At 36.4% G+C, this 22977-nt stretch overlaps 1 protein-coding gene across 2 annotated transcripts in view; it reads right to left on the bottom strand.

Moving 5' to 3' along the window:
• The window catches only part of LOC146999824 (zinc finger Y-chromosomal protein 2), a 30050-nt gene extending 18326 nt beyond the window's left edge, over positions 1-11724 (bottom strand). The window contains exons 1-2 of one of the 2 annotated variants that reach the window (XM_085834388.1): positions 11664-11724; positions 59-610 (exon numbers count right to left, since the gene is read on the bottom strand). In XM_085834388.1, coding sequence (XP_085690514.1) covers positions 59-610; positions 11664-11724 — 613 coding nt within the window. Of the gene's footprint in view, positions 1-58; positions 611-11663 lie in introns of those variants that run through there. The other variant, XM_085834389.1, reaches the window with a different exon arrangement.
• Positions 11725-22977: the final 11253 nt, after the last annotated feature.

The raw sequence follows: 22977 nt of genomic DNA, 5'->3' as shown, positions 1-22977 counted from the left end.
AACAACAACAACAACAAAAAACCCCATACTTTTGATAAACATGTGGCTCAAGACTTACAAGACATCATCAGATAATCCTCACAGTTGATTCTGGCATCATCTTGCTGTTCCAGAGGCATCCCACTGGAATCTAAGACTGCTTCAGAAGCCCAATCTGCTACCAGTATATCTGAAATGTCGGCTGTCAAAGGATCAGTGATGACTTCTGTTTCTACTAGGCTATCATGAATCACTTGTTCAAAATGTCCTATACCAGACACATGTATAGCTTCACTCATCAAGACATGTTCAGGCATAGTCAATGAGGTTGATGTAATACCGGAAGTTAAAATGTCTGGAATTGAGAACTGTGCTAAAGATACTTCTTCAGCTGTATCTAAATCAAGAACTTGCTCAGGAATAATGACATTGTCAGATATATCTGTTTCTTCTAAAATATGGGAACAGTGAACATCTTCAATAAGAACATTTTCAATAACATCTTGAATTATAACTGAGTCTGGATCATCAGGAACGAAATTATGCACAGTTACATCTGAATTAGATAAAAAAACAGTTTCTTGTACTTCTACAGAAATCTGGTCATTATCCATGTGTACTGCATCAGCTCCTTAAAAGATAAAAAGAATTTCAAGGTAAGTACATGTATCTCAAATAAAGTAAATGCTTTTAAATTTCTATAAGAAAATCAGACTATTATCACACACACACACACACACACACACACACACACACACACACAATGAGTATCCACTTTTAGGTTATGTAACAAAAAGTAACTAACAAAACTTAAAAAGAAAAACCTTAGCTTTGTGATAGTCATAGGAAAAATATTTAGGAAAGAATTTTAATGTATCAACATATATTCATTATTATGTTAAAATCTTAAATGAAATCTTAAGTGAAAATCTTAAATAAAACAAGCAAGCAATGCAATTTAGAAACATTTCTCATATTTCAATTCCCTTTACCATATTTTATCACTTTAAAAACACTTATTGTTTACTCTGACTTGTTCTTGTTCAGTCATTTACTTATATCCTTGTCAGTGATATCTACCAACAAAAATATCATCCTTAGTGAAACTAAAATAAAAGACTCACGGCATAAATGAAAAGTATAAAGGTAAAGGTACACAGTTAACAACAAAAGACAATTGACTGAAAAAGGTATCTGACTGGATAGTACAAATGAATGAAACTTCAGTTGCCTTTTAAGGAATTTGATTTTAAGGACAGCAGAAGTGGGACCTAGACCAATAACAACAAGTAAGCAGCTTCCCTTCAGTTCTTCCTTTCAAGACCCAATTTTCCAAATTTCACTTAAGTTTCTCAGAATATTAAATACCAATCTAATTTAAGGGCACAGTTAAGAAATGGAGTGAAAAGAGTGAATCCTTGAAAACCCACTGAGATGAAATGATTTAACTGTATCACAAACCTGGCACATTATATGGTATTCAACAAATTTTATTCAGATTAAAAGCCACAAAATGGGGTCAGGGGCAGATTGGTATGCCTGCCTCCCCACCCCGCAACCTTACAGCCTGCCTGTTTCCCAAGAGGTCTGCTCTAACCAGGGGCACAGCTGAGACCCCCACACAAATACCCATACACACACAGAGCACAGTAGATTGTGGGACCTATTCTGCTCTGCCTGGGACTCCTTCTGGTCTGTCCCTCCACCTGCACGATGGCAAAGCGGCATGCCTGACCCCCACACCAATCCCAAAACCTGTTGTCTCACAGAGAGTCTACCCTAACCAGGGACACGGGAGGTATGTCCTAACCAGAGTCAGGATGCAGGCCTCCCAGAGGCCTGCTCCAACCCATGTCACAAGACACTATCTGCCTATAAAGAGACTTGCTCCAGTCTGAGCCAGGTAACACCTGAGAAAACCAGATGGCAAAAGGCAAGAGCAAGAATATAAACAACAGAAGCCAATGTAATTTAGCACAAACATAACCTAGTTCTCCTGCCACAGCAAGGCTTGGATAACCTAATACACCTGAAGAAAAAGATTTGGACCTAAAATCCCATCACATGAAGATGATAGAGGCCTTTAAGGAGGATATAAATAACTCTCTTAAAGAAATACTGGTCCTTCATGCCAGGGACAGGAAGCAGGAATGGGTGGGTTGGGGAGCATGGCAGGGGAAGGGTATAAGGGGCTTTGAGGAATAGCACTTGAAATGTAAATGAAGAAAATATCTAATAAGAAATATTAATAATAATTTAAAAAAGAAATAAAGGAAAACATGGAGAAATCCTTAAAGAAGAAACAAATCCCTTAAAGAGATACAAGAAAATAAAATCAAATAGATAAAAGAATTGAGCAAAAATGGTTCAAGACCAAAAAATGGAAATACAAACAATAAAAAAAATCACAAATGAAGATAACCCTAGAGATGGAAAATTTAGGAAAGAGATTAGGAGCTACAGATGCAAGCATCACAGAATACAAGGGAAGATAGAGAGATAATCTCAGGCATAGAAGATACTGTAGAAAATATTGACACATCATCAAAGAAACATCTGTCACATCCCTAACTGAAAACACCCAAGAAATCTCGGACACAATGAAAAGAGCAGACCGAATAAAAGGAATAGAGAGAATAAAGACCTAGTTCAAAGGACCAGAAATTCATCTTCAACAAAATCAGAAGAAAACTTTCCTAATCTAAAGAAAGAGATTCTCATAAACTTAGAAGAAGCCTACAGAACACTAAACAAATTGAATGAGAAAAAAAAATCATCCCGTTACACAATCATCAAAACACTAAATATACAGAACAAAGAATATTAAAAATCTGTAAGGGGGAAAGGCAAAGTACCATATACAGGCAGAGCTATCAGAATTACACCAGATTTCTCAACAGAGATCCTAATAGCTAGAAGATCATGGACAAATATCATGTTGACCCTAAGGGAATGCCAGCCCAGGCTATTATGCCCAGCAAAATTTTCAAACATTATAGATAAGAAACCAAGATATTCATGACAAAACCAAATTTAAACAGTATCTTTCCACAAATCTAGCCCTACAAAGAAAAATAGAAGGAAAAGTCCAACACGAGGAGGGTAACTATACCGAAAAATACACATGAGAAATTAATCATCTCACAACAAACCCAAAAGAAAAGAATTACATACACAATGCCACCCTAACAACAAAAATAACTGAAACTAACAATCATTGGTCTTTAATATATCTCAACATCAATGGACTCAATTCCCCAATAAAAAGACAGAGGCTAACAGAATGGATATGTAAACATGATCCATCATATCGGTGCACACAAAAACATGCCTTGCCAAAACAAAAAACAAAAAACAAACAAAAACAAAAACAGACAAACAAACAAACAAAAAACAGTACCTTAGAAGTATAGGGCAAGAAAAATGTTTTCCAAGCAAATGGTCCCAAGAAACAAGTTGGAGTCACTATTCTAATATCCAAAAAAAAAAAGACTTTCACATAAGTTTCTAAAAAGTTGGTGAATGGCACTTTATACTCATTAAAGAAAAAAAAAAATCTACCAAGAGGAATTCTCAGATCTGAACATCTATGCCCCAAATGCAAGGGCAGCTACATTGATAAAAGAAACTTTACTAAACCTCAAAACACCCACTAAACCACATACATTAATAGTGACTTTAATACCCTCACTCACCAATGGACAGGTCACTGAAACATAAACTAAACAGAGACACAGTGAAACTATGAGAAATTATGAACCAAATGGATTTAACAGATCTCTACAGAATATTTCACTTCAAAACAAGAAAATATACCTTCTTCTCAGCACCTAATGGAACTTTCTCCAAAACTGACCATATAATCAGACACAGAACAAGCCTCAACAGATACAAGAAGATTGAAATAATCCTATGCATTCTATCACATTACCAAGGATTAAGGATGAACTTCAAGAAAAACAAAAAGAACAGAAGGTTCACATACCCATAGAAACTGAACAATGCTCTACTGAATAATACTTGGTCAGGGCAAAAATAAAGAAAGAAATTAAAGACTTTCTAGAGTTCAATAAAAATGAAGGTACAGCATACCCAAACTTATGGGACACAAGAAAGCAGTGCTAAAAGAATAATTCATAGCACTAAGTGCCTTCATAAAGATATTGGAGAGATCCTACACTAGCAACTTAACAGTACACCTGAAAGCTCTAGAACAAAAAGAAACAAACACACCCAAGAGGAGTAGACTTCAGGAAATAGCTAAACTCAGGGCTGATATCAACCAACTAGAAACAAAGAGAAAAATACAAAGAACCAACAAAGCTAAGAGGTGGTTCTTTAAGAAAAAGTCAACAAGATAGATAAACCCCTAGACAAACTATCTAAAGGGCACAGAGACAGTATCTAAATCCACAAAAATCAGAAAAAGGAAACATAACAACAGAAACTGAGGAATTAAAAACAAAATCATTTTATCTTACTACAAAAACCTATACTCAACAAAACAGAAAAATATAGATGAATTAGATGATTTTCTAGACAAATATCATGTCTCAAAGTTAAATCAAGAGCAGGTAAAAACTATCTAAAAGGTCCATAATTCCTAAGGAAATAGAACAGTCATTAGAAATGTCTTCCCCCAAAGCTCAGTGCCAGATGGGTTTAGTGCAGAATTCTACCAGATCTTCAAAGACAAGCGAATACGAATATTCCTCAAACTATTCCACAAAACAGAAACAGAAGGAACACTAACTAATTAATTCTATGAAGCCACAGTTACCAAATCCACATAAAGACCCAACAAAGAATTAGAACCTCAGACCAATTTCTCTTATGACTATCAATGCAAAAATACAGAATAAAATGCTAGCAAATCAAATCCAGTTACACATCAGACCCATTAATCACCATAATCAAGTAAACTTCATCACAAGGATGCAGGAAGGGTTCAATATACAGAAATCCACTAATGAAATACACTATATAAACAAACCCAAAGAAAATAATTACATGATTATCTCAAATAGATGCTAAAAAATCATTTGACAAAATACAACACCCCTCCATGTTAAATGTCTTGGAACGATCCAGAATTTATGGCACATAATTAAAAGCAATAAAAGCAATATATAGCAAACCAACAGCCAGCATAAAATTAAATGGAGAGAAACTTGAAGTAATCCCATTAAATCAGACCAAAACAAGGCTGCCCACTCTCTTCTTATCTGCTTAATATAGTACTTGAAGTTCTAGCTAGTGCAATTAGAGGAAATCGAGGTGCTACAAACTGGAAAGAAAGAAGTTAAGGTATCACTATATGCAGATGATATAAGAGTATATGTAAACAACCCTCAAAATTCTACCAGAGAACTCCTATAGCTGATAAACAGCTTCAGCAAAGTGGCTGGGTATAAAATGAACCCAAACAAATCAGGATCCTTCCTTTATAAAAATTATAAGAGGACCAAGGAAGAAATTAAGGAAACAACACACTTCACAATAGCCACGAATAATATATATTGGTGTAACTCTAAGTAAACCTAAAAGATCCGTATAAGGGGTAGGGCATAGTAAAAGGTGCTGGTCTAATGGCATGTAGACAAATGCAAATTCATCCATTTTTATCACCTTGCACAAAGCTAAGTCCGAGTGGATCAAAGACCTCCACATAAAACCAGAAAAACTGAATCTAGTAGCAGAGAAAGTGGAAAAGAAGCTCAAACTTATTGGTACAGGGAAATTTTCCTGAAGAGAACAGTATTAGCTCAGGCTCTAAGATCAAGAATTGACAAATGGGACCTCATAAAAACTGTAAAGCTTCTGTAAGGCAAAGGACACTGCCAATTTGCATTCTGCAGATTGGGAAAAGATCTTCACTAACTTTATATCTGATAGAGGCATAATATTCAAAATATATAAAGAACTCAAGAAATTAGACTAAAAATTCAGATAATCCAACTTAAAAATAGGGTAAGAGGAAATCTCGAATGACAGAGAAGCACTTAAAGAAATGTTCAACATCCTTAGTTATCAAGAAAATACAAGTCAAATCTCCCCTGAGATTCCAATTTACACCAATCAGGATGGCTAAGATCAAAAACTCAAGTGACAGCACATGCTGTTGAGAATGTGGAGAAAGAGGAGCACTCTTCCGATGTTGATGGGATTGCAAATTTGTACAAGCACTCTGGAAATCAATCTGGCAGTTTCACAGAAAGTTGGAAATAGTTCTACCTGAAGACCTAGCTATACCACTTCTGGATATATACCCAAAAGATGCTCCACCATATCACAAGGACACATGTTCCACTATGTTCATAGCATCCTTATTCATAATACCCAGAAGCTGCAAAGAAGTCCCTCAACCGATGAATAGATACAGAAAATGTAGTTAATTCACACAATAAAATACCAATCAGCTATTAAAAATGGGGGCATCATGAATTTTGCAGGCAAATGAACAGAACTAGAAAATATCATCCTGAATCAGGTAACCCAGAACCAAAAGAACATGTATGGTATCTACTCACTGATAAGTGGGTATTAGCCAAAAAGTTCAGAACACCCATGATACAACTCATAGACTATAGGAACCTTAACAAGAAGGCAGACCCAACTGTGGATATTTCAAACCCACTCAGACAAGGGAATAAAATAATCACCAGAGGCAGAGGGAGGGAAGGACTTGGGTGGGAGAAGGGAGGAGCAGGAAAAGGGAGACAGGCAGAATGAGGTATGACATGAGACAAAAGAGAAGCTCAGTGGTCCAGGAGAATAAATGGAAATAAGGAGCAGTATGGGATGGGAGCAGGAGGAACTTCTTGTATGTCCCAGAGAGGAGAGACGCTTCAAGGACTCAATGGGAATGGCAATACCTGAAATGCTCAGAAGTAGAGAGATGGGTCTGAAGAGACCACATCCAGCAGATAGAGTGGCTGCCAGTTGAGGAAGGGGCTGGGCCACTCACCCATCTTCAAACTACATACAGGAACCAGGTAAAACAATTCAAATTTAAAGATCAGGTTGTACACTTAAGTTTGTAATCTTGGACAAGCCATTTAACCTTTGAACTTCAGTCTCCTTTTTCAATGAGGATAGTAGTAACTGCCATGCATGTCATAGGAGTGTGATGATGTTCAAATGCGAATGTATGAAAGGCATCATGAAAAACCGTAAAGAGAATGTTTATTATTATAATGATGGCAAAGAAAACATAGGCCCTATTATAGAGAAATAGCAGTAAGTATTAATTATCTCTACTCAAATGCCCTCCAATCTGCTACTTAGCCCAAGTTCTAAGATTACTTATGGTAAAAAAAAAAAAAAAAAACAAAAAAAAACCACTAATAGTTCTGAGTTTTCCCTTCAAAGAATCTATCTCCATTTTTGTAGTATTATGTTTCAGTATGTTTTAAAGAATTAATTATAACTTTACATTAGCTATCAGAAAATAAAACCACCAAAATGAGAATCAAAGGACCATGACAAATTAAGATACTCAGAAAATTAAGAAAGGTTAATAAAATTAAATTTATAAAATCATACAAATTTACCTTATCTACAAGAATTCTTATGTATTTTCTTATAAAGAATTTCACTATATTGCAAATGTAACAAGAGTAGTAATTGGAAATCCCACTGCTAGAACTTCATAAGTAATTTTTCATATGCAATTTTGAGACTGAGGATAACTATATTCCCGATGCTATCTCTTTTATAGGGGTACATATGAATGAAAAGGTTGCAAAGTAATATGTGATAAACACAAAAGGACTTTAAAAACATCTAAACTGCATAAGGGAATAGTAGGAGAATGACAAAAATCATGATATATGATCTAAGATTAAGACTATGTAAAAGATTTTGTTATTGTACATCCATAATGAGGTAAGTACTGAGCTCTTTGTTGACAATGAAATGAGGAAATTTAGTATGGTAAGCAAACCTCCTCTACTATCTGTATCATCCAACACAATCCATTCCACGATGCAAATATGTCCACAATATAAAAATCACTACAGCTTGTGATTGTGAGAAGTTATGCTTATCCTGCATGAAATTTTTCATGTAATTTCAATATTATGAATTTAAGCTTATTAGCCTGGATGGGATGGGTATGTTCTGCCTCACAAGATGAACCTCAAAGTACAGACTTTCCACAGTTAATTTTAAAAAGATAATGCAGAAATTGGAAAGATATTAATTTGATACTACATGAAAGAATAGGCTAGGGAAATAGCTCACTCTGTAAGTACTTGTAAACATTAAGACCTTACTTTGATCTCTAGCCCCTATGTAAAATGCTGTACGTGGTATATCTGAAAACTTTTTTGTTTCATATTACTTTGGCTATTTATTTTATCTTACTGAACTTTTGCTCATACATCATGATTTCCAATTTTGTGCTTTAATGAGTTTTGTGTATGTGTGTCTCTGAGTGTGTATGTATGTTTCTTCTTTTTGATTTTTTTAAAAGCCTGGTTTGTTTAGGGGTTTTGTTTGCCTATCTGTTTTCCAAAGAGGGAGAAAGAAGTCATGAAGTTAGAGGGATGGGAAGAATATGAGGAAGGTGAAACCATGATCAGAATTTATTTTACTATATATTAAGATAGTTTAATAAGAATAAAATAAGATACTGTGTATGGTAGATCATGTCTGTGTGTAGTAGACCATCTAGTGCTAGGAAGAAACAGGAAGGAGTATTTCTTGGCTCAATAGCTAGTTTAGCTAAAAAGTGGGCCTCAGTCTCAGTAAGAAACTCTAAAAAAAAATAAGGTGGATGGTTCCTGAGGAATGACATCCAGTGTCAACTTTGGTTTCCAAACAACATACAGTGATATAGAGGAAGAAGGCAGATGTCCTATCACATTCATTTAAGATGATTTGTTTTGAGCAAAACCAGAATGTGATTACAGAATTTCTCCTGAAACTTCATAAACATAAAAAGGTCAGTCAGTCTCTTTAATGAAGCTAATGTTGTGATATGGAGATACCTCAATAAACCATAGTATTTATGAGAAAATTAAGAATACTATCTCTCAACTACTTTAGAAGAAATAAAAAGCAGAAATAGATTTGGAAAAGCTTTGTAGATAATCCTGCTGGATTAGACATAATAAATAACATGTAATAAATGACACAAAATTGTTGAGAAACTTATTCTGACAAAAATGGAGTTAGTATAGGCTAAAAAGGACAAAGAAAGTCTCGAAGACATGGAGAGAATGTTAAAACTGTTCAGCTTAGACTTCACTGTGAAAGGTGAAGATAAGATTGACAAGCCTTCCAGATAAATTTGCTCAGTAGGGAAGCTCTATAAGGAAAAGCTGGCTCTAGTTACAATCCCTCTTAAATTGAACTCATACCATGAAGCTAAATGAAACTATATGGGGGGCAGTAAGTAATAAAACTGCAAGGGAAAGGTTGCTAATCACATACACTAGATTGTTAGGACCAGAAGAGTAAACTGCAGAAGTCCAAAAAACTACCAAGAAAGAATTTACAAATTGTCCCTTGCTATGTCACAGAATTCCAGAGAACAAAGAGGCTGCAAAGCCTGGAGGCTCTCAGCTGGCTTTTCCCAAACCCATTACAATATGTAGTCTGCTAGTGCCAGAGAGATCTGAGAACTTTCTAATTTCAATTCAGAGCAGATGAATTCAGGAAATTCATTCTCTAAACATTCTTTTTATTTCTCTTTTACTATTACTCAATCTCTACTATTGCACGTGTGTCTCATGACAGTTTTGCTTTTGTTTACATATGGCTTAATTAAGTTTTAAGATTTCTGTGTATGATTCTTTATATACTCCACCTTCAGCTATCTTGTACTATACTTTTCACACTTCACTTTCACTGTTTCTCTTTTATTCCTCTTTTTAATTATACTCTTTAATTACAACCTTCAGTAGTATTAATAATCTTTAAAATGAGTGTACCTTAACAGCATCTCAACTTTCCTCTTGAACCTACTTAATATGCACCTCGATTTTTTTAAAGTTGATTAATGCTTATCCCGTCCTACATTCTTTCCAACCCTTAATTCATTAACTAAAATCAAAGTGCTCCAAGCTGTTTTTTTATTATTTTCTCTCCAAGAGTTATTAAAATCAAAGGGATAACTATAGATAATTGTCTACTATAACAGTGCAAAATGGTAAGTTGAACATCTAGCAGCCACTGGTGTTTTTGTGATTAATATTCTACTTCAGGATAATACAGCACACATTTGAGCTCTTAGTCTGAGGGAAAGTTTTCTGAATTACGTACTTCAACTCTGCAATCAATATCTATTCCCCATATCCACAATGCAATTACTTCAACTGAAAAAAAGTCATATAAAAAACAAATAAAAAAAAACCAAGCAATCTAACTCTTCTAAAATTACCAATTCTACAGTTATAGATTATTTTTAGTTATCTAAAATCTCAAGATAGTCAATTCAAAAGATTAGAATGTGCAACAAAGAAACTCCTCATTGACAATACAAATAGCTGAATGAAATACAGAAGATGATGGTAAGATATGACAGAGTAACTCAATAAAGACGAATAATAAAAATCAACCAGAAATACTTAGGAATAAATTTAGTGGTCAAATTAAAAGCTGGGTAAAGAGTCTCACCAACAGAATGAAATAAGGAGGGACTACTAAATGGTTTTTCCAAAGTGTCTATATTAACACTATATGTATGTGTGTGTTAATATACATATGTTTATACATATTTATATAGTATATATTTATTTATAAAATCTGTATATAACATATACATATGGATTTTCATTATTTACATATATTATATATAGAATGAAAAAAGAAGCTTGGCTCATGTAATTAAGATACAGACCTTAAATAGAATTTTGAATTACTTATTTGATCCAATCTAATCAGATCAGTTCTTAGAATTGTGTCTACCAAAATGCTGATGGTAGGGTGGAGAATTAGAAGCGTGAGACAAGGTCTACTTCCTTTCCAAAGTAAGTAATGGAATGAGGGTTTCCTTTAGAAACAACCAGCTGGATGTTAAATTGGAAAGAAATAGGACTTGTTTCATAATCAAGAACTATAAATGATCAATGTCTTTCTTCCTAGTTCTTCATCTCTCAAGTTTCTTGGGAAGAATGTTGATACATTGTTTAAAATATCTTAAACTACCATTAAGTTATTTGCCAAGTACAACTGAAATTTGTATTTTCAACTCAAAGAATTCTACAATAAATTTCCTTTGTAGGATAGCAAATTGTAGAAATATATTACTGCAACAAAATAAAGCACCCTAAATCAGAACTAGGAGGATTGAGTTGTATAACTTGGACATATCAGAGTAAATGAAACTGAACCAGTTAGATTGTCTAGCAGAGAAAAGCATCTGATACCAAGCTTGATTACCTGGGATCCTTGAGACCCACTTGGTAGAAGCAGACAATTCTGCTTCTTCTTGTTGCTGTACCACACATGCCATGGCATCCCATAGTAAGTAAAGAAAATTAATGAAAAAAAAGAATAACTAAAATAAGCAGTAAGACTTGGATACTGATATCAGTGTAACTGATAGAATTAGCAATAAAATTTGGCCAGATACTAAGGTAAGTTTGTATGAAATGATATGAAATCTGACAACACATTTTGTTGAAATAACTCTAAATCTAGTAGGTAAGAATCAGAATAATCAAGAAACATTATACCTATTCCATCAAACAATGACTTTTCTTCTTCTGGGGTCAATTCAATTTCATCTTCATCCATGGCCTTCAGTTCTTACTAAGTCAGCTCCTAAACCAGGGAACAACAAATACTGATTTATATTAAATATTTGCATCTCTGAGGCATTCATTTCCAATAACCTATCAATTTCAATAAGAAGGAATAGATAGGAAACACTATAATTAAAAGTGAAGATAAATTATTCTTTATGGTTTTGCTGTTCCAACATTCCAGGAAGTAAGTTCTGAGATTTTTTTTCACTTCAAAATTAAGTAAACTTCAAATTTTACACAGAAACTAATATTACATTTTCAAATTTTACACAGAAACTAATATTACATTTTCCAGAATAAGTTATACAAACATCTCCTATACAGAGGGAAATTCCTCTACTTATAGCAACTCAGTCTTAAACCCACTTTGTATATTCCCAAGAAACTTTGGAAAGATGTTATTACAACTATAAATTTACAATATTTTTTATTTAATCTTGCTAAATTATAAATTCAATTATAAAGTTCACATTATAAAATGGTAAAATTCAAAATTCCTAAATAATTAAGGTATGTGTACACAAATGATCCATCCTAACTGATCTTCTAATTACAGAAAAAGTTTGCAAGAGACTCTGGTTTTGCTTTAATTAGCTGGACCGTAAATGAACTGATACCAGGTATAATAAATATAAATTCATGTCTGAAACAGAAAGACAAGAAAGTCCTATCAACACCTATTAACATAAGAGTCACTTTAATGTTTCAAGTAAATTTCTTAATTTGGTTTAGACTTGTATGAGAAATAGCCAATTTACCTAATCAAAAATTAAACACATTTTTTAATATTTTGTTTTAATATAAAGTAGATGTATATATATACATATATATATAATATAAAGTAGTCTTAATTTTATGCAAATACATTAACTTTCTTATATTTACCCAGTATTAAGCTTAAATTATTTTATTTTTATATGTCTTATATAAGCATAAGTACCAAAGTATTAGTGTTCAGGTTAGAGGACAACTTGTAAAATGTGGTTCTCAATTTCTGTCATGTTAGTGCCAGGAACTAAACTCAGGTTGCCATGGTTGGTATCAAGGGAATTTATAGAATGAGCCACTGTATCTTATAAAAACCTTTAACAGTATATTAGATTCAGGTCTTTGTTGTTGTTGTTTGGTTTTATGGGATAGTGTTTTATAAATCTAGGGCTATCCTCCTATTTGTTACATAGTGACCAATTACTTTGATCTTCTCATCCTCTGGTATTGAATTCTGTGGTACAGGAATTTTCAGCATAAGTCATTACTCCCAGGGTCTTATAGCTGCTAGGCAAGCACTTTACCAAATAAATTGCACCACAGTTCAAATGTATGTTTCTGTTAAAAACTGAAAGCACGATAATCTTTTTGTCTGAATGACCAATCCTTCTAGAAGACCTTGTTTTAAAAACTAGGACTAGAGTTAGGGAAGCAGAAACCGGCCTGAGTAGGGCCACAGGCCTCATCCGGCCTGATCAGCACCGGGGTAGCTAGAGCACAGGGTCGCCTGACACCCGCCAGCCACCCACGACCCCCGCCACAGGATTTTGAGACTGCTGGTGAGTGGAACACAGCTTCTGCTCCAGTCCAATCACGCGGGAACTGAGACTGCTTTGGTTGGGGAGGCAGAAATCCGGCCTACATAGAACCACAAGCCTCTTCCGGTCAGAAAAGCACCGGGGAAGCTAGGGCGCAGGGTCGGCTGACACTCGCCAGCTACCCACAACACCCGCCACAGGATCTTAAGACTTTTGGAGAGTGGAACACAGCTTCTGCTCCAATCCAATTGCGCGCGGGACCAGAGACTGTATTAGTTAGGGAAGCAGAAAACCGGCCTGAGTAGGACCACAGGCCTCTTCCGGCTGGACCAGCACCGGGGTACCACCAGCTACCCACGACCCCCGCCACAGGATTTTGAGACTGCTGGTGAGTGGAACACAGCTTCTGCTCCAATCTTTAAACAGTGACAACGACAACAACTAACCCCAGAGATTACCAGATGGCGAAAGGTAAACGTAATAATCTTACTAACAGAAACCAAGACCACTCACCATCATCAGAACCCAGCACTCCCACTTCGCCCAGTCCAGGGCACCCCAACACACCGGAGAAGCTAGACACGGATCTAAAAGCATATCTCCTGATGATGGTAGAGGACTTCAAGAAGGACTTTAATAACACACTTAAAGAAATACAAAGGAACACTGGTAAACAGGTAGAAGACAGTAAAGAGGAAGCACAAAAATCCCTTAAAGAATTGCAGGAGAACAATGCTAAAGAGTTACAAATCCTTAAAGAAAAACAGGATAACCTAATCAAACAGGTAGAAGTCCTTAATGAAAAACAGGAAAACACATCCAAACAGATGATGGAAATGAAAACCATACTAGACCTAAAAAGGGAAGTAGACACAATAAAGAAAACCCAAAATGAGGCAACACTGGAGATAGAAACCCTAGGAAAGAAATCTGGAGCCATAGATACCAGCATCAGCAACAGAATACAAGAGATGGAAGAGAGAATCTCAGGTGCAGAAGATTCCATAGAGAACATCGGCACAACAATCAAGGAAAATGTAAAATGCAAAAAGATCCTAACTCAAAACATCCAAGAAATACAGGACACAATGAGAAGACCAAACCTACGGATAATAGGAGTGGATGAGAATGAAGATTTTCAACTCAAAGGACCAGCAAACATCTTCAACAAAATTATAGAAGAAAACTTCACAAATCTAAAGAAAGAGATTCCCATGAACATACAAGAAGCCTACAGAACTCCAAATAGACTGGACCAGAAAAGAAATACCTCCCAACACATAATAATCAGAACAACAAATGCTCTAAATAAAGATAGAATACTAAAAGCAGTAAGAGAAAAAGGCCAAGTAACATATAAAGGCAAGCCTATCAGAATTACACCAGATTTTTCACCAGAGACTATGAAAGCCAGAAGATCCTGGACGGATGTTATACAGACACTAAAAGAACACAAATTCCAGCCCAGGCTACTATACCCAGCCAAACTCTCAATTAACATAGATGGAGAAACCAAAGTATTCCACAACAAAACCAAATTCACACATTATCTCTCCACCAATCCAGCCATTCAAAGGATAATAACAGAAAAAAACCAATACAAGGACAGGAACCACGCCCTAGAAAAAACAAGAAGGTAATCCCTCAACAAACCTAAAAGAAGACAGCCACAAGAACAGAATGCCAACTTTAACAACAAAAATAACAGGAAACAACAATTACTTTTTCTTAATATATCAATGGACTCAACTCCCCGATAAAAAGACATAGACTAACAAACTGGCTACACAAACAAGACCCAACATTTTGCTGCTTACAGGAAACTCATCTCAGAGAAAAAGACACTACCTCAGAATGAAAGGCTGGAAAACAATTTTCCAAGCAAATGGTATGAAGAAACAAGCTGGAGTAGCCATTCTAATATCTGATAAGATTGACTTCCAACCCAAAGTCATCAAAAAAGACAGGGAGGGACACTTCATACTCATCAAAGGTAAAATCCTCCAAGAAGAACTATCAATCCTGAATATCTATGCTCCAAATACAAAGGCAGCCACATTCATTAAAGAAACTTTAGTAAAGCTCAAAGCACACATTGCACCTCATACAATAATATTGGGAGACTTCAACACACCACTTTCACCAATGGACAGATCATGGAAACAGAAACTAAACAGGGACACAGAGAAACTAAGAGAAATTATGAATCAAATGGATCTGGCAGATATCTAATCTATCCTAAAACAAAAGGATATACCTTCTTCTCAGCACCTCATGGTACCTTTTACAAAATTGACCACATAATTGGTCACAAAACAGGCCTCAACAGATACAAAAATATTGAAATTGTCCCATGCATCCTATCAGATCACCATGGACTAAAGCTGATCTTCAATAACAAAATAAATAATAGAAAGCCAACCTTCACGTGGAAACTGAACAACACTCTTCTCAATGATACCTTGGTCAAGGAAGGAATAAAGAAAGAAATTAAGGACTTTTTAGAGTTCAATGAAAATGAAGCCACAACATACCCAAACTTATGGGACGCAATGAAAGCATTTCTAAGAGGAAAACTCATAGCTCTGAGTGCCTCCAAAAGGAAACTAGAGAGAGCACACATTAGCAGCTTGACAACATACCTAAAAGCACTAGAACAAAAGGAAGCAAATTCACCCAAGAGGAGTAGACAGCAGGAAATAATCAAACTCAGGGGTGAAATCAACCAAGTGGAAACAAGAAAAACTATTCAAAGAATCAACCAATCAAGGAGCTGGTTCTTTGAGAAAATCAACAAGATAGATAAACCCTTAGCCAGACTCACTAGAGGGCACAGGGAAAGCATCCTAATTAACAAAATCAGAAATGAAAAAGGAGACATAACAACAGATCCTGAAGACATCCAAAACACCATCAGATCCTTCTACCAAAGGCTATACTCAACAAAACTGGAGAACCTGGGTAAAATGGAGAAGTTCCTAGACAGATACCAGGTACCAAAGTTGAATCAAGATCAGGTTAATGATCTAAACAGCCCTATATCCCCCAAAGAAATAGAAGCAGTCATTAATAGTCTCCCAACTAAAAAAAGCCCAGGACCAGATGGGTTTAGTGCAGAGTTCTATCAGACCTTCAAAGAAGATCTAATCCCAGTTCTTCACAAACTATTCCACAAAATAGAAACAGAAGGTACTCTACCCAACTCATTCTATGAAGCCACAATTACTCTGATACCTAAACCACAAAAAGACCCAACAAAGATAGAAAACTTCAGACCAATATCCTTTATGAATATTGATGCAAAAATCCTCAATAAAGTTCTTGCAAACCGAATCCAAGAACACATCAAAACAATCATCCATCCTGACCAAGTAGGTCTCATCCCAGGGATGCAGGGATGGTTCAATATACGGAAATCCATCAACGTAATCCAGTATATAAACAAACTCAAAGACAAAAACCACATGGTCATCTCGTTAGATGCGGAAAAAGCATTTGACAAGATCCAACACCCATTCATGATAAAAGTCTTGGAAAGATCAGGAATTCAAGGCCCATACCTAAACATGATAAAAGCAATCTACAGCAAACCAGTAGCCAACATCAAAGTAAATGGTCAGAAGCTTGAAGCAATCCCTCTAAAATCAGGGACTAGACAAGGCTGTCCACTTTCTCCATACATATTCAACATTGTACTTGAAGTTCTAGCCAGAACAATTCGACAACAAAAGGAGATCAAAGGGATACAAATTGGAAAAGATGAAGTCAAAATATCACTCTTTGCAGATGATATGATAGTATATATAAGTGACCCTAAAAATTCCACCAGAGAACTCCTAAGCCTGATAAACAGCTTCGGTGAAGTAGCTGAATATAAAATTAACTCAAACAAATCAATGGCCTTTCTCTACACAAAGAATAAACAGGCTGAGAAAGAAATTAGGGAAACAACACCCTTCTCAATAGTCACAAATAATATTAAATATCTTGGCGTGACTCTAACTAAGGAAGTGAAAGATCTGTATAATAAAAACTTCAAGTCTCTGAAGAAAGAAATTATAGAAGATCTCAGAAGATGGAAAGATCTCCCATGCTCATGGATTGGCAGGATCAACATTGTAAAAATGGCTATCTTGCCAAAAGCAATCTACAGATTCAATGCAATCCCCATCAAAATTCCAACTCAATTCTGCAAAGAATTAGAAAGTGCAATCTGCAAATTCATCTGGAATAACAAAAAACCTAGGATAGCAAAAACTCTTCTCAAGGATAAAAGAACCTCTGGTGGAATCACCATGCCGGACCTAAAGCTCTACTACAGAGCAATTGTGATAAAAACTGCATGGTACTGGTATAGTGACAGACAAATAGACCAATTGAATAGAATTGAAGACCCAGAAATGAACCCACACACCTATGGTCACTTGATCTTCGACAAGGGAGCTAAAAACATCCAGTGGAAGAAAGACAGCATTTTCAACAAATGGTGCTGGCACAACTGGTTGTTAACATGTAGAAGAATGCGAATCGATCCATTCCTATCTCCTTGTACTAAGGTCAAGTCTAAGTGGATCAAGGAACTTCACATAAAACCAGAGACACTGAAACTTATAGAGGAGAAAGTGGGGAAAAGCCTTGAAGATATGGGCACAGGGGAAAAATTCCTGAATAGAACAGTAATGGCTTATGCTGTAAGATCGAGAATTGACAAGTGGGACCTCATGAAACTACAAAGCTTCTGCAAGGCTAAAGACACCATCAATAAGACAAAAAAACCACCAACAGATTGGGAAAGGATCTTCACCTATCCTAAATCAGATAAGGGACTAATATCCAATATATATAAAGAACTCAAGAAGTTGGACTCCAGAAAGTCAAATAACCCCATTAAAAAATGGGGCTCAGAACTGAACAAAGAATTCTCACCTGAGGAATACCGAATGGCAGAGAAACACCTTAAAAAAATGTTCAACATCCTTAATCATCAGGGAAATGCAAATCAAAACAACCCTGAGATTCCACCTCACACCAGTCAGAATGGCTAAGATCAAAAATTCAGGTGACAGCAGATGCTGGCGAGGATGTGGAGAAAGAGGAACACTTCTCCATTGTTGGTGGGATTGCAAGCTTGTACAACCACTCTGGAAATCAGTCTGGCGGTTCCTCAGAAAATTGGACATAGTACTACCGGAGGATCCAGCAATACCTCTCCTGGGCATATATCCAGAAGATGTCCCAACTGGTAAAAAGGACACATGCTCCACTATGTTCATAGCAGCCCTATTTATAGTAGCCAGAAGCTGGAAAGAACCCAGATGTCCCTCAACAGAGGAATGGATACAGAAATTATGGTACATTTACACAATGGAGTACTACTCAGCTATTAAAAAGAATGAATTTATGAAATTCCTAGCCGAATGGATGGACCTGGAGGGCATCATCCTGAGTGAAGTAACACAATCTCAAAAGATCTCACACAATATGTATTCACTGATAAGTGGATATTAGCCCAAAACTTAGGATACCCAAGATATAAGATACAATTTGATAAACGCATGAAACTCAAGAAGAATGAAGACCAAAGTGTGGACACTGTGCAACTTCTTAGAATTGGGAACAAAACACCCAGGGAAGGAGTTACAGAGACAAAGTTCGTAGCTGTGATGAAAGGATGGATTATTTAGAGACTGCCGTATCCAGGGATCCATCCCATAATCAGCTTCTAAACGCTGACACCATTGCATACACTAGCAAGATTTTGCTGAAAGGACCCAAATATAGCTGTCTCTTGTGAGACTATGCCGGGGCCTAGCAAACACAGGAGTGGATGTTCACAGTCAGCTATTGGATGTATCACAGGGCTCCCAATGGAGAAGCTAGAGAAAGCACCCAAGGAGCTAAAGGGATCTGCAACCTTATTGTTGGAACAACATGATGTACTAACCAGAACCCCGGAGCTCTTGTCTCTAGCTGCATATGTATCGAAAGATGGCCTAGTCGGCCATCAATGGAAAGAGAGGCCCACTGGACTTGCAAACTTTATATGCCCCAATATGCCAGGGCCAAAAGAATGGGAATGGGTGAGTAGGGAAGTGGGGAGCGCTATGGGGGACTTTTGGGATAGCATTGGAAATGTAATTGAGGAAAATATGTAATAAAAATATTAAAAATAAAAAAAAAAACAAAAAAAAATAGGACTAATTTTTAGAGATATCAAACACTGTTATTACACTTTTGTTACACATAAAATGTTCTTTGCCTAACTTACCTAGAACCAGATTTTGTTTTTCCTTTTAAGACAGGGTCTCTCTGCAGAGCCCTGACTGTCCTGGAATTTGCTCTTTAGATAAGGCTGGCCTTGAACTCAGAGTTCTATCTGCCTCTGCCTCCTGAGTGTTGGGATTAAGACATACACCACTACCATCTAGCTTTAGAGACAGATATTTAATATTTCTAGAGACTGTAGCACAAAGTCTGAAAAAAATCAAACTATGGGACTCAGATTTATTCACCTACTTTTTCTCATTCATTCTGTTCTCTACAAACCTAAGAGACTTGAACTATCCTCTCTTTGCTAGTGCCTCTTGACTATCCCTTGTACTTTCAAATAAGGTCTTATCTAAAACACTTTGTACTTATTTGGGGGAGGGGATTTTATACTATTCTCCATGATAATTATTTCTAACATGTAACTTGTCAAGTCCATATATAGTATAATTTAAAATACATTTAAAAATGAGAGAATTTTCTAAAACAAAATTTAAATAATGATAATTTTTCATTTAAAATGTTTAATAGTACCCTGAATAAGTTAATTCAGTCTCAGACTCATAGTTCCAATAACTGTATTTTGTTGCCTTTTACTCTTCAGAGAAACAGAAAAGAAGAAAGAAGAAAAAATGCAGGTATCCAGGAGCTGCAATAAAAGAAAAGGAGCGGGACTAATAAGATAGTTAAGGGTGTAAGACACTTACTGCTATTCCAAGTATGAAGACTCAAATTTGATCCCAAGACCTACATGATATGTTACCCTTTGACCTTCACATGTATATTTAAGAAGGCATGCACACACTCATATGCAACACATGGGTATGTGTGAACATTTTCATACAAATAAATGTCAAAATAAATAAGGTGGATTGAAAAAGGATCAGTAATAAGAACACATACTGCTTTTGCAAAGGACCTGACTTAAGTTGCTAGTATGAAAACTGCCTACTAATTTTATTTCTAAGGGATCTGATTCCACCTCTGGCTTCTGAAGAAATATGCACTTCTGTGCAAATGCTCTTCAATAACAGATAATTAAAAATAACATAAATCTTTTAAAAATTGAAATATAGTCTAAATTCACAATTCTTTTTCTAATAAAACATCTGCATTATCATGACATTAGTTCCCATTCCTCAACATGTTTTTTCCTCCTCTACACAAACAATAAAAACTACTAATAAAAGTTTTCTTTCTTCTAAGTTTCCACAGCAACTAACCCTGTCTTAGTTTATTTAATAGAACTCTCCTTGGTTACAGATGTTGAAAATTGTAAAAGCCTTTCTGACAATACTTTTTACCTCCAGAAAGTAAATTTTTCCCAGATACTGCAACCATTTAAAAAAAACACTTTGATATCATTTAAAACTATATGTTTGGGGATGTAGTGACAGTTTGATGGTTAAGAGCCTGTATTGTACTTTCAAAGGATTCCAGTTTGGTTCCCAGAAACTATGTCAGGAGTTCATAGTTATCTGTTACTATAGCTTCAAAGCATCTAGGCACCCTCTTATAGGCTCCTTGAGTGTAACCGCCCCCCCAGCCCCCTACAGCTTGAAGCAGGCTGAGCCAGGCTTGACTTTATTGTCACTAGGAGATCACCTGGGTGAGGCCTGCCTCCCTGGATCACTCTATTGTTCTGCCAATGCTGCTACCTGCTGCCTAGCTGTTCTGGAGCCTACACATGGTCACCTGCAGCTGGGCTCCAAGGATGATTTGGTGGGAATAGGCCTCCCCTCTTCTTTATAAGGTGTGTTTCCCCAACATTAAAGTTGAACCTTGAACAGACTAGCATGTCTTGGTTCCATTATTTTTCAACCCACCTAGGCTCCCTCTTTTCTTCCAGATTCCAAGATGCCTTTCAGGCTCGAACCTGGACATGTGAGCTGCTGGCTTGCCTCAACAAATTGGCGAACCAACTTGGGGCCTGGGAAAGGCAGAGGACATTTGGAAGAAGCACTGCTGGTTTGGAGCTTCATGGAAGAAGAAAAGAATTAAAATTCTTACCGGAGAAGGTTGGTATGGGCTAAGCTGGATCAGAGCTAAACCTGCAAGCTGGATTCACTTAGGTTCAGCAGTGAGCTTATCAGGAACTAGGAACTCGACAGGCAGGCAGTCGGCCGCAGCTTCCAGAAGCTGCTTTTTTAGGTGAGAGAAATAATAGGGTTTAATAAAAGAGATTTTATAATCAGGCGATGGCCGCAGTTGGAAACTGCATCAGGCGGGAGGAAAGCGGATTTTGAAACTCTCCGAGGGACAGAGAGAAAATCAGGGAATCCCCTCTTGTGTGCGTGCTGGCCAGTGTCTTCATTCTGAGTGTCTGTCTTGTTTCAGGAAACGAACATGTGCTCTTTGTGTTGGTTTGTTGTCTGTGTTTCGACCCATGTCTCTGAAACATGGCGCAGTCTGAGTTTAGATATGCCTGAGTTTGGTTTCTCTGGTGTTTATAGATAATGGGGTTTTCTGAAACTCACGCTTGGTAATTGCAGCTGTCCCTTAGGACTGGAGGACTGTGGTCAGCAGTTGTGTAGGAAGACTGCTACCTCCTCGGGGGACGCCATGGGGAGTGGGGAGAGCCAGGGATGCCTGGTGGTCTCCGGAGATCAGTCAGAGGGACCAAGTTTTGTTTATGAAATGGAAGAGTACCCTTCTAATTCTTTTGCCTGCTCCTGAAGGACGAGTAAGAGTCCCCCCATGTGTCTGGATCTGTTGGTTTCTGCTTTGTGTGTTTTGTGTATGTGTTTAGAGCTATGTGAAAATTTAGAAAAGTGCTAGTGTAGCTTCTTCATTTTTTTTTTTTTTTTTTTTTTACTGGTAATGTGCTCTGCATGTCTTCCCAATCAGCTCATAAGTTATTGGCTAGGATTAAATAATTGTTACATTGGTAACAGAGTGGTAGCCTTTAATTGGCAACTCAGGAGTCTTTTCAAACACGTGGCATAGCAGGCCAAAAACCTGGGCTTCCTACGATACTTTTAGCTGACATAATATTTAATGTGATTCTTATCCTAGAAAATAAGATTAAGATAAGATTTAAAGCAATGTCTCTTTAATGAAGCATTAAAGCTTACATACACTGTCATGCATTCATAGGTATAAACTGGCAGCCAAATCTCACAATGTAGTAGTGAAGTTTTAATGTTGATTCTTAAAGTAATAAATTGTTTTGAAATTGAGTTTTGCTTTCCCAAGGTTGTAGTTACAATCTATTATTACAAAGAAACTTAGTAGTTCTAAAATTCTGTCCTCATTACAGGAGGGCCAAATTGCTTGGGTTAGAAAATTTTTTCTAATGTTCTAGTTAATGCAAGTTCAGAGCTGCCTTGGGGAAGCTGACTTGAAATCTCCTTTGTTTCACAAACCGTGACTGGGGAACTTCCTGTGACCTCACCTCTCCCTGCCTTCAGGGAAGATTCCTTAAGATTCAGAGGCAATATCTTTTAATA

Source organism: Mus caroli, unplaced genomic scaffold (genome assembly GCF_978045245.1).
Source record: "Mus caroli unplaced genomic scaffold, Mus_caroli_1 scaffold_34, whole genome shotgun sequence".
In the NCBI taxonomy this organism is placed as follows: domain Eukaryota; kingdom Metazoa; phylum Chordata; class Mammalia; order Rodentia; family Muridae; genus Mus; species Mus caroli.
Note: the sequence above shows the minus strand (reverse complement) of the source record. Positions and strands in the feature narration are given on the sequence as shown.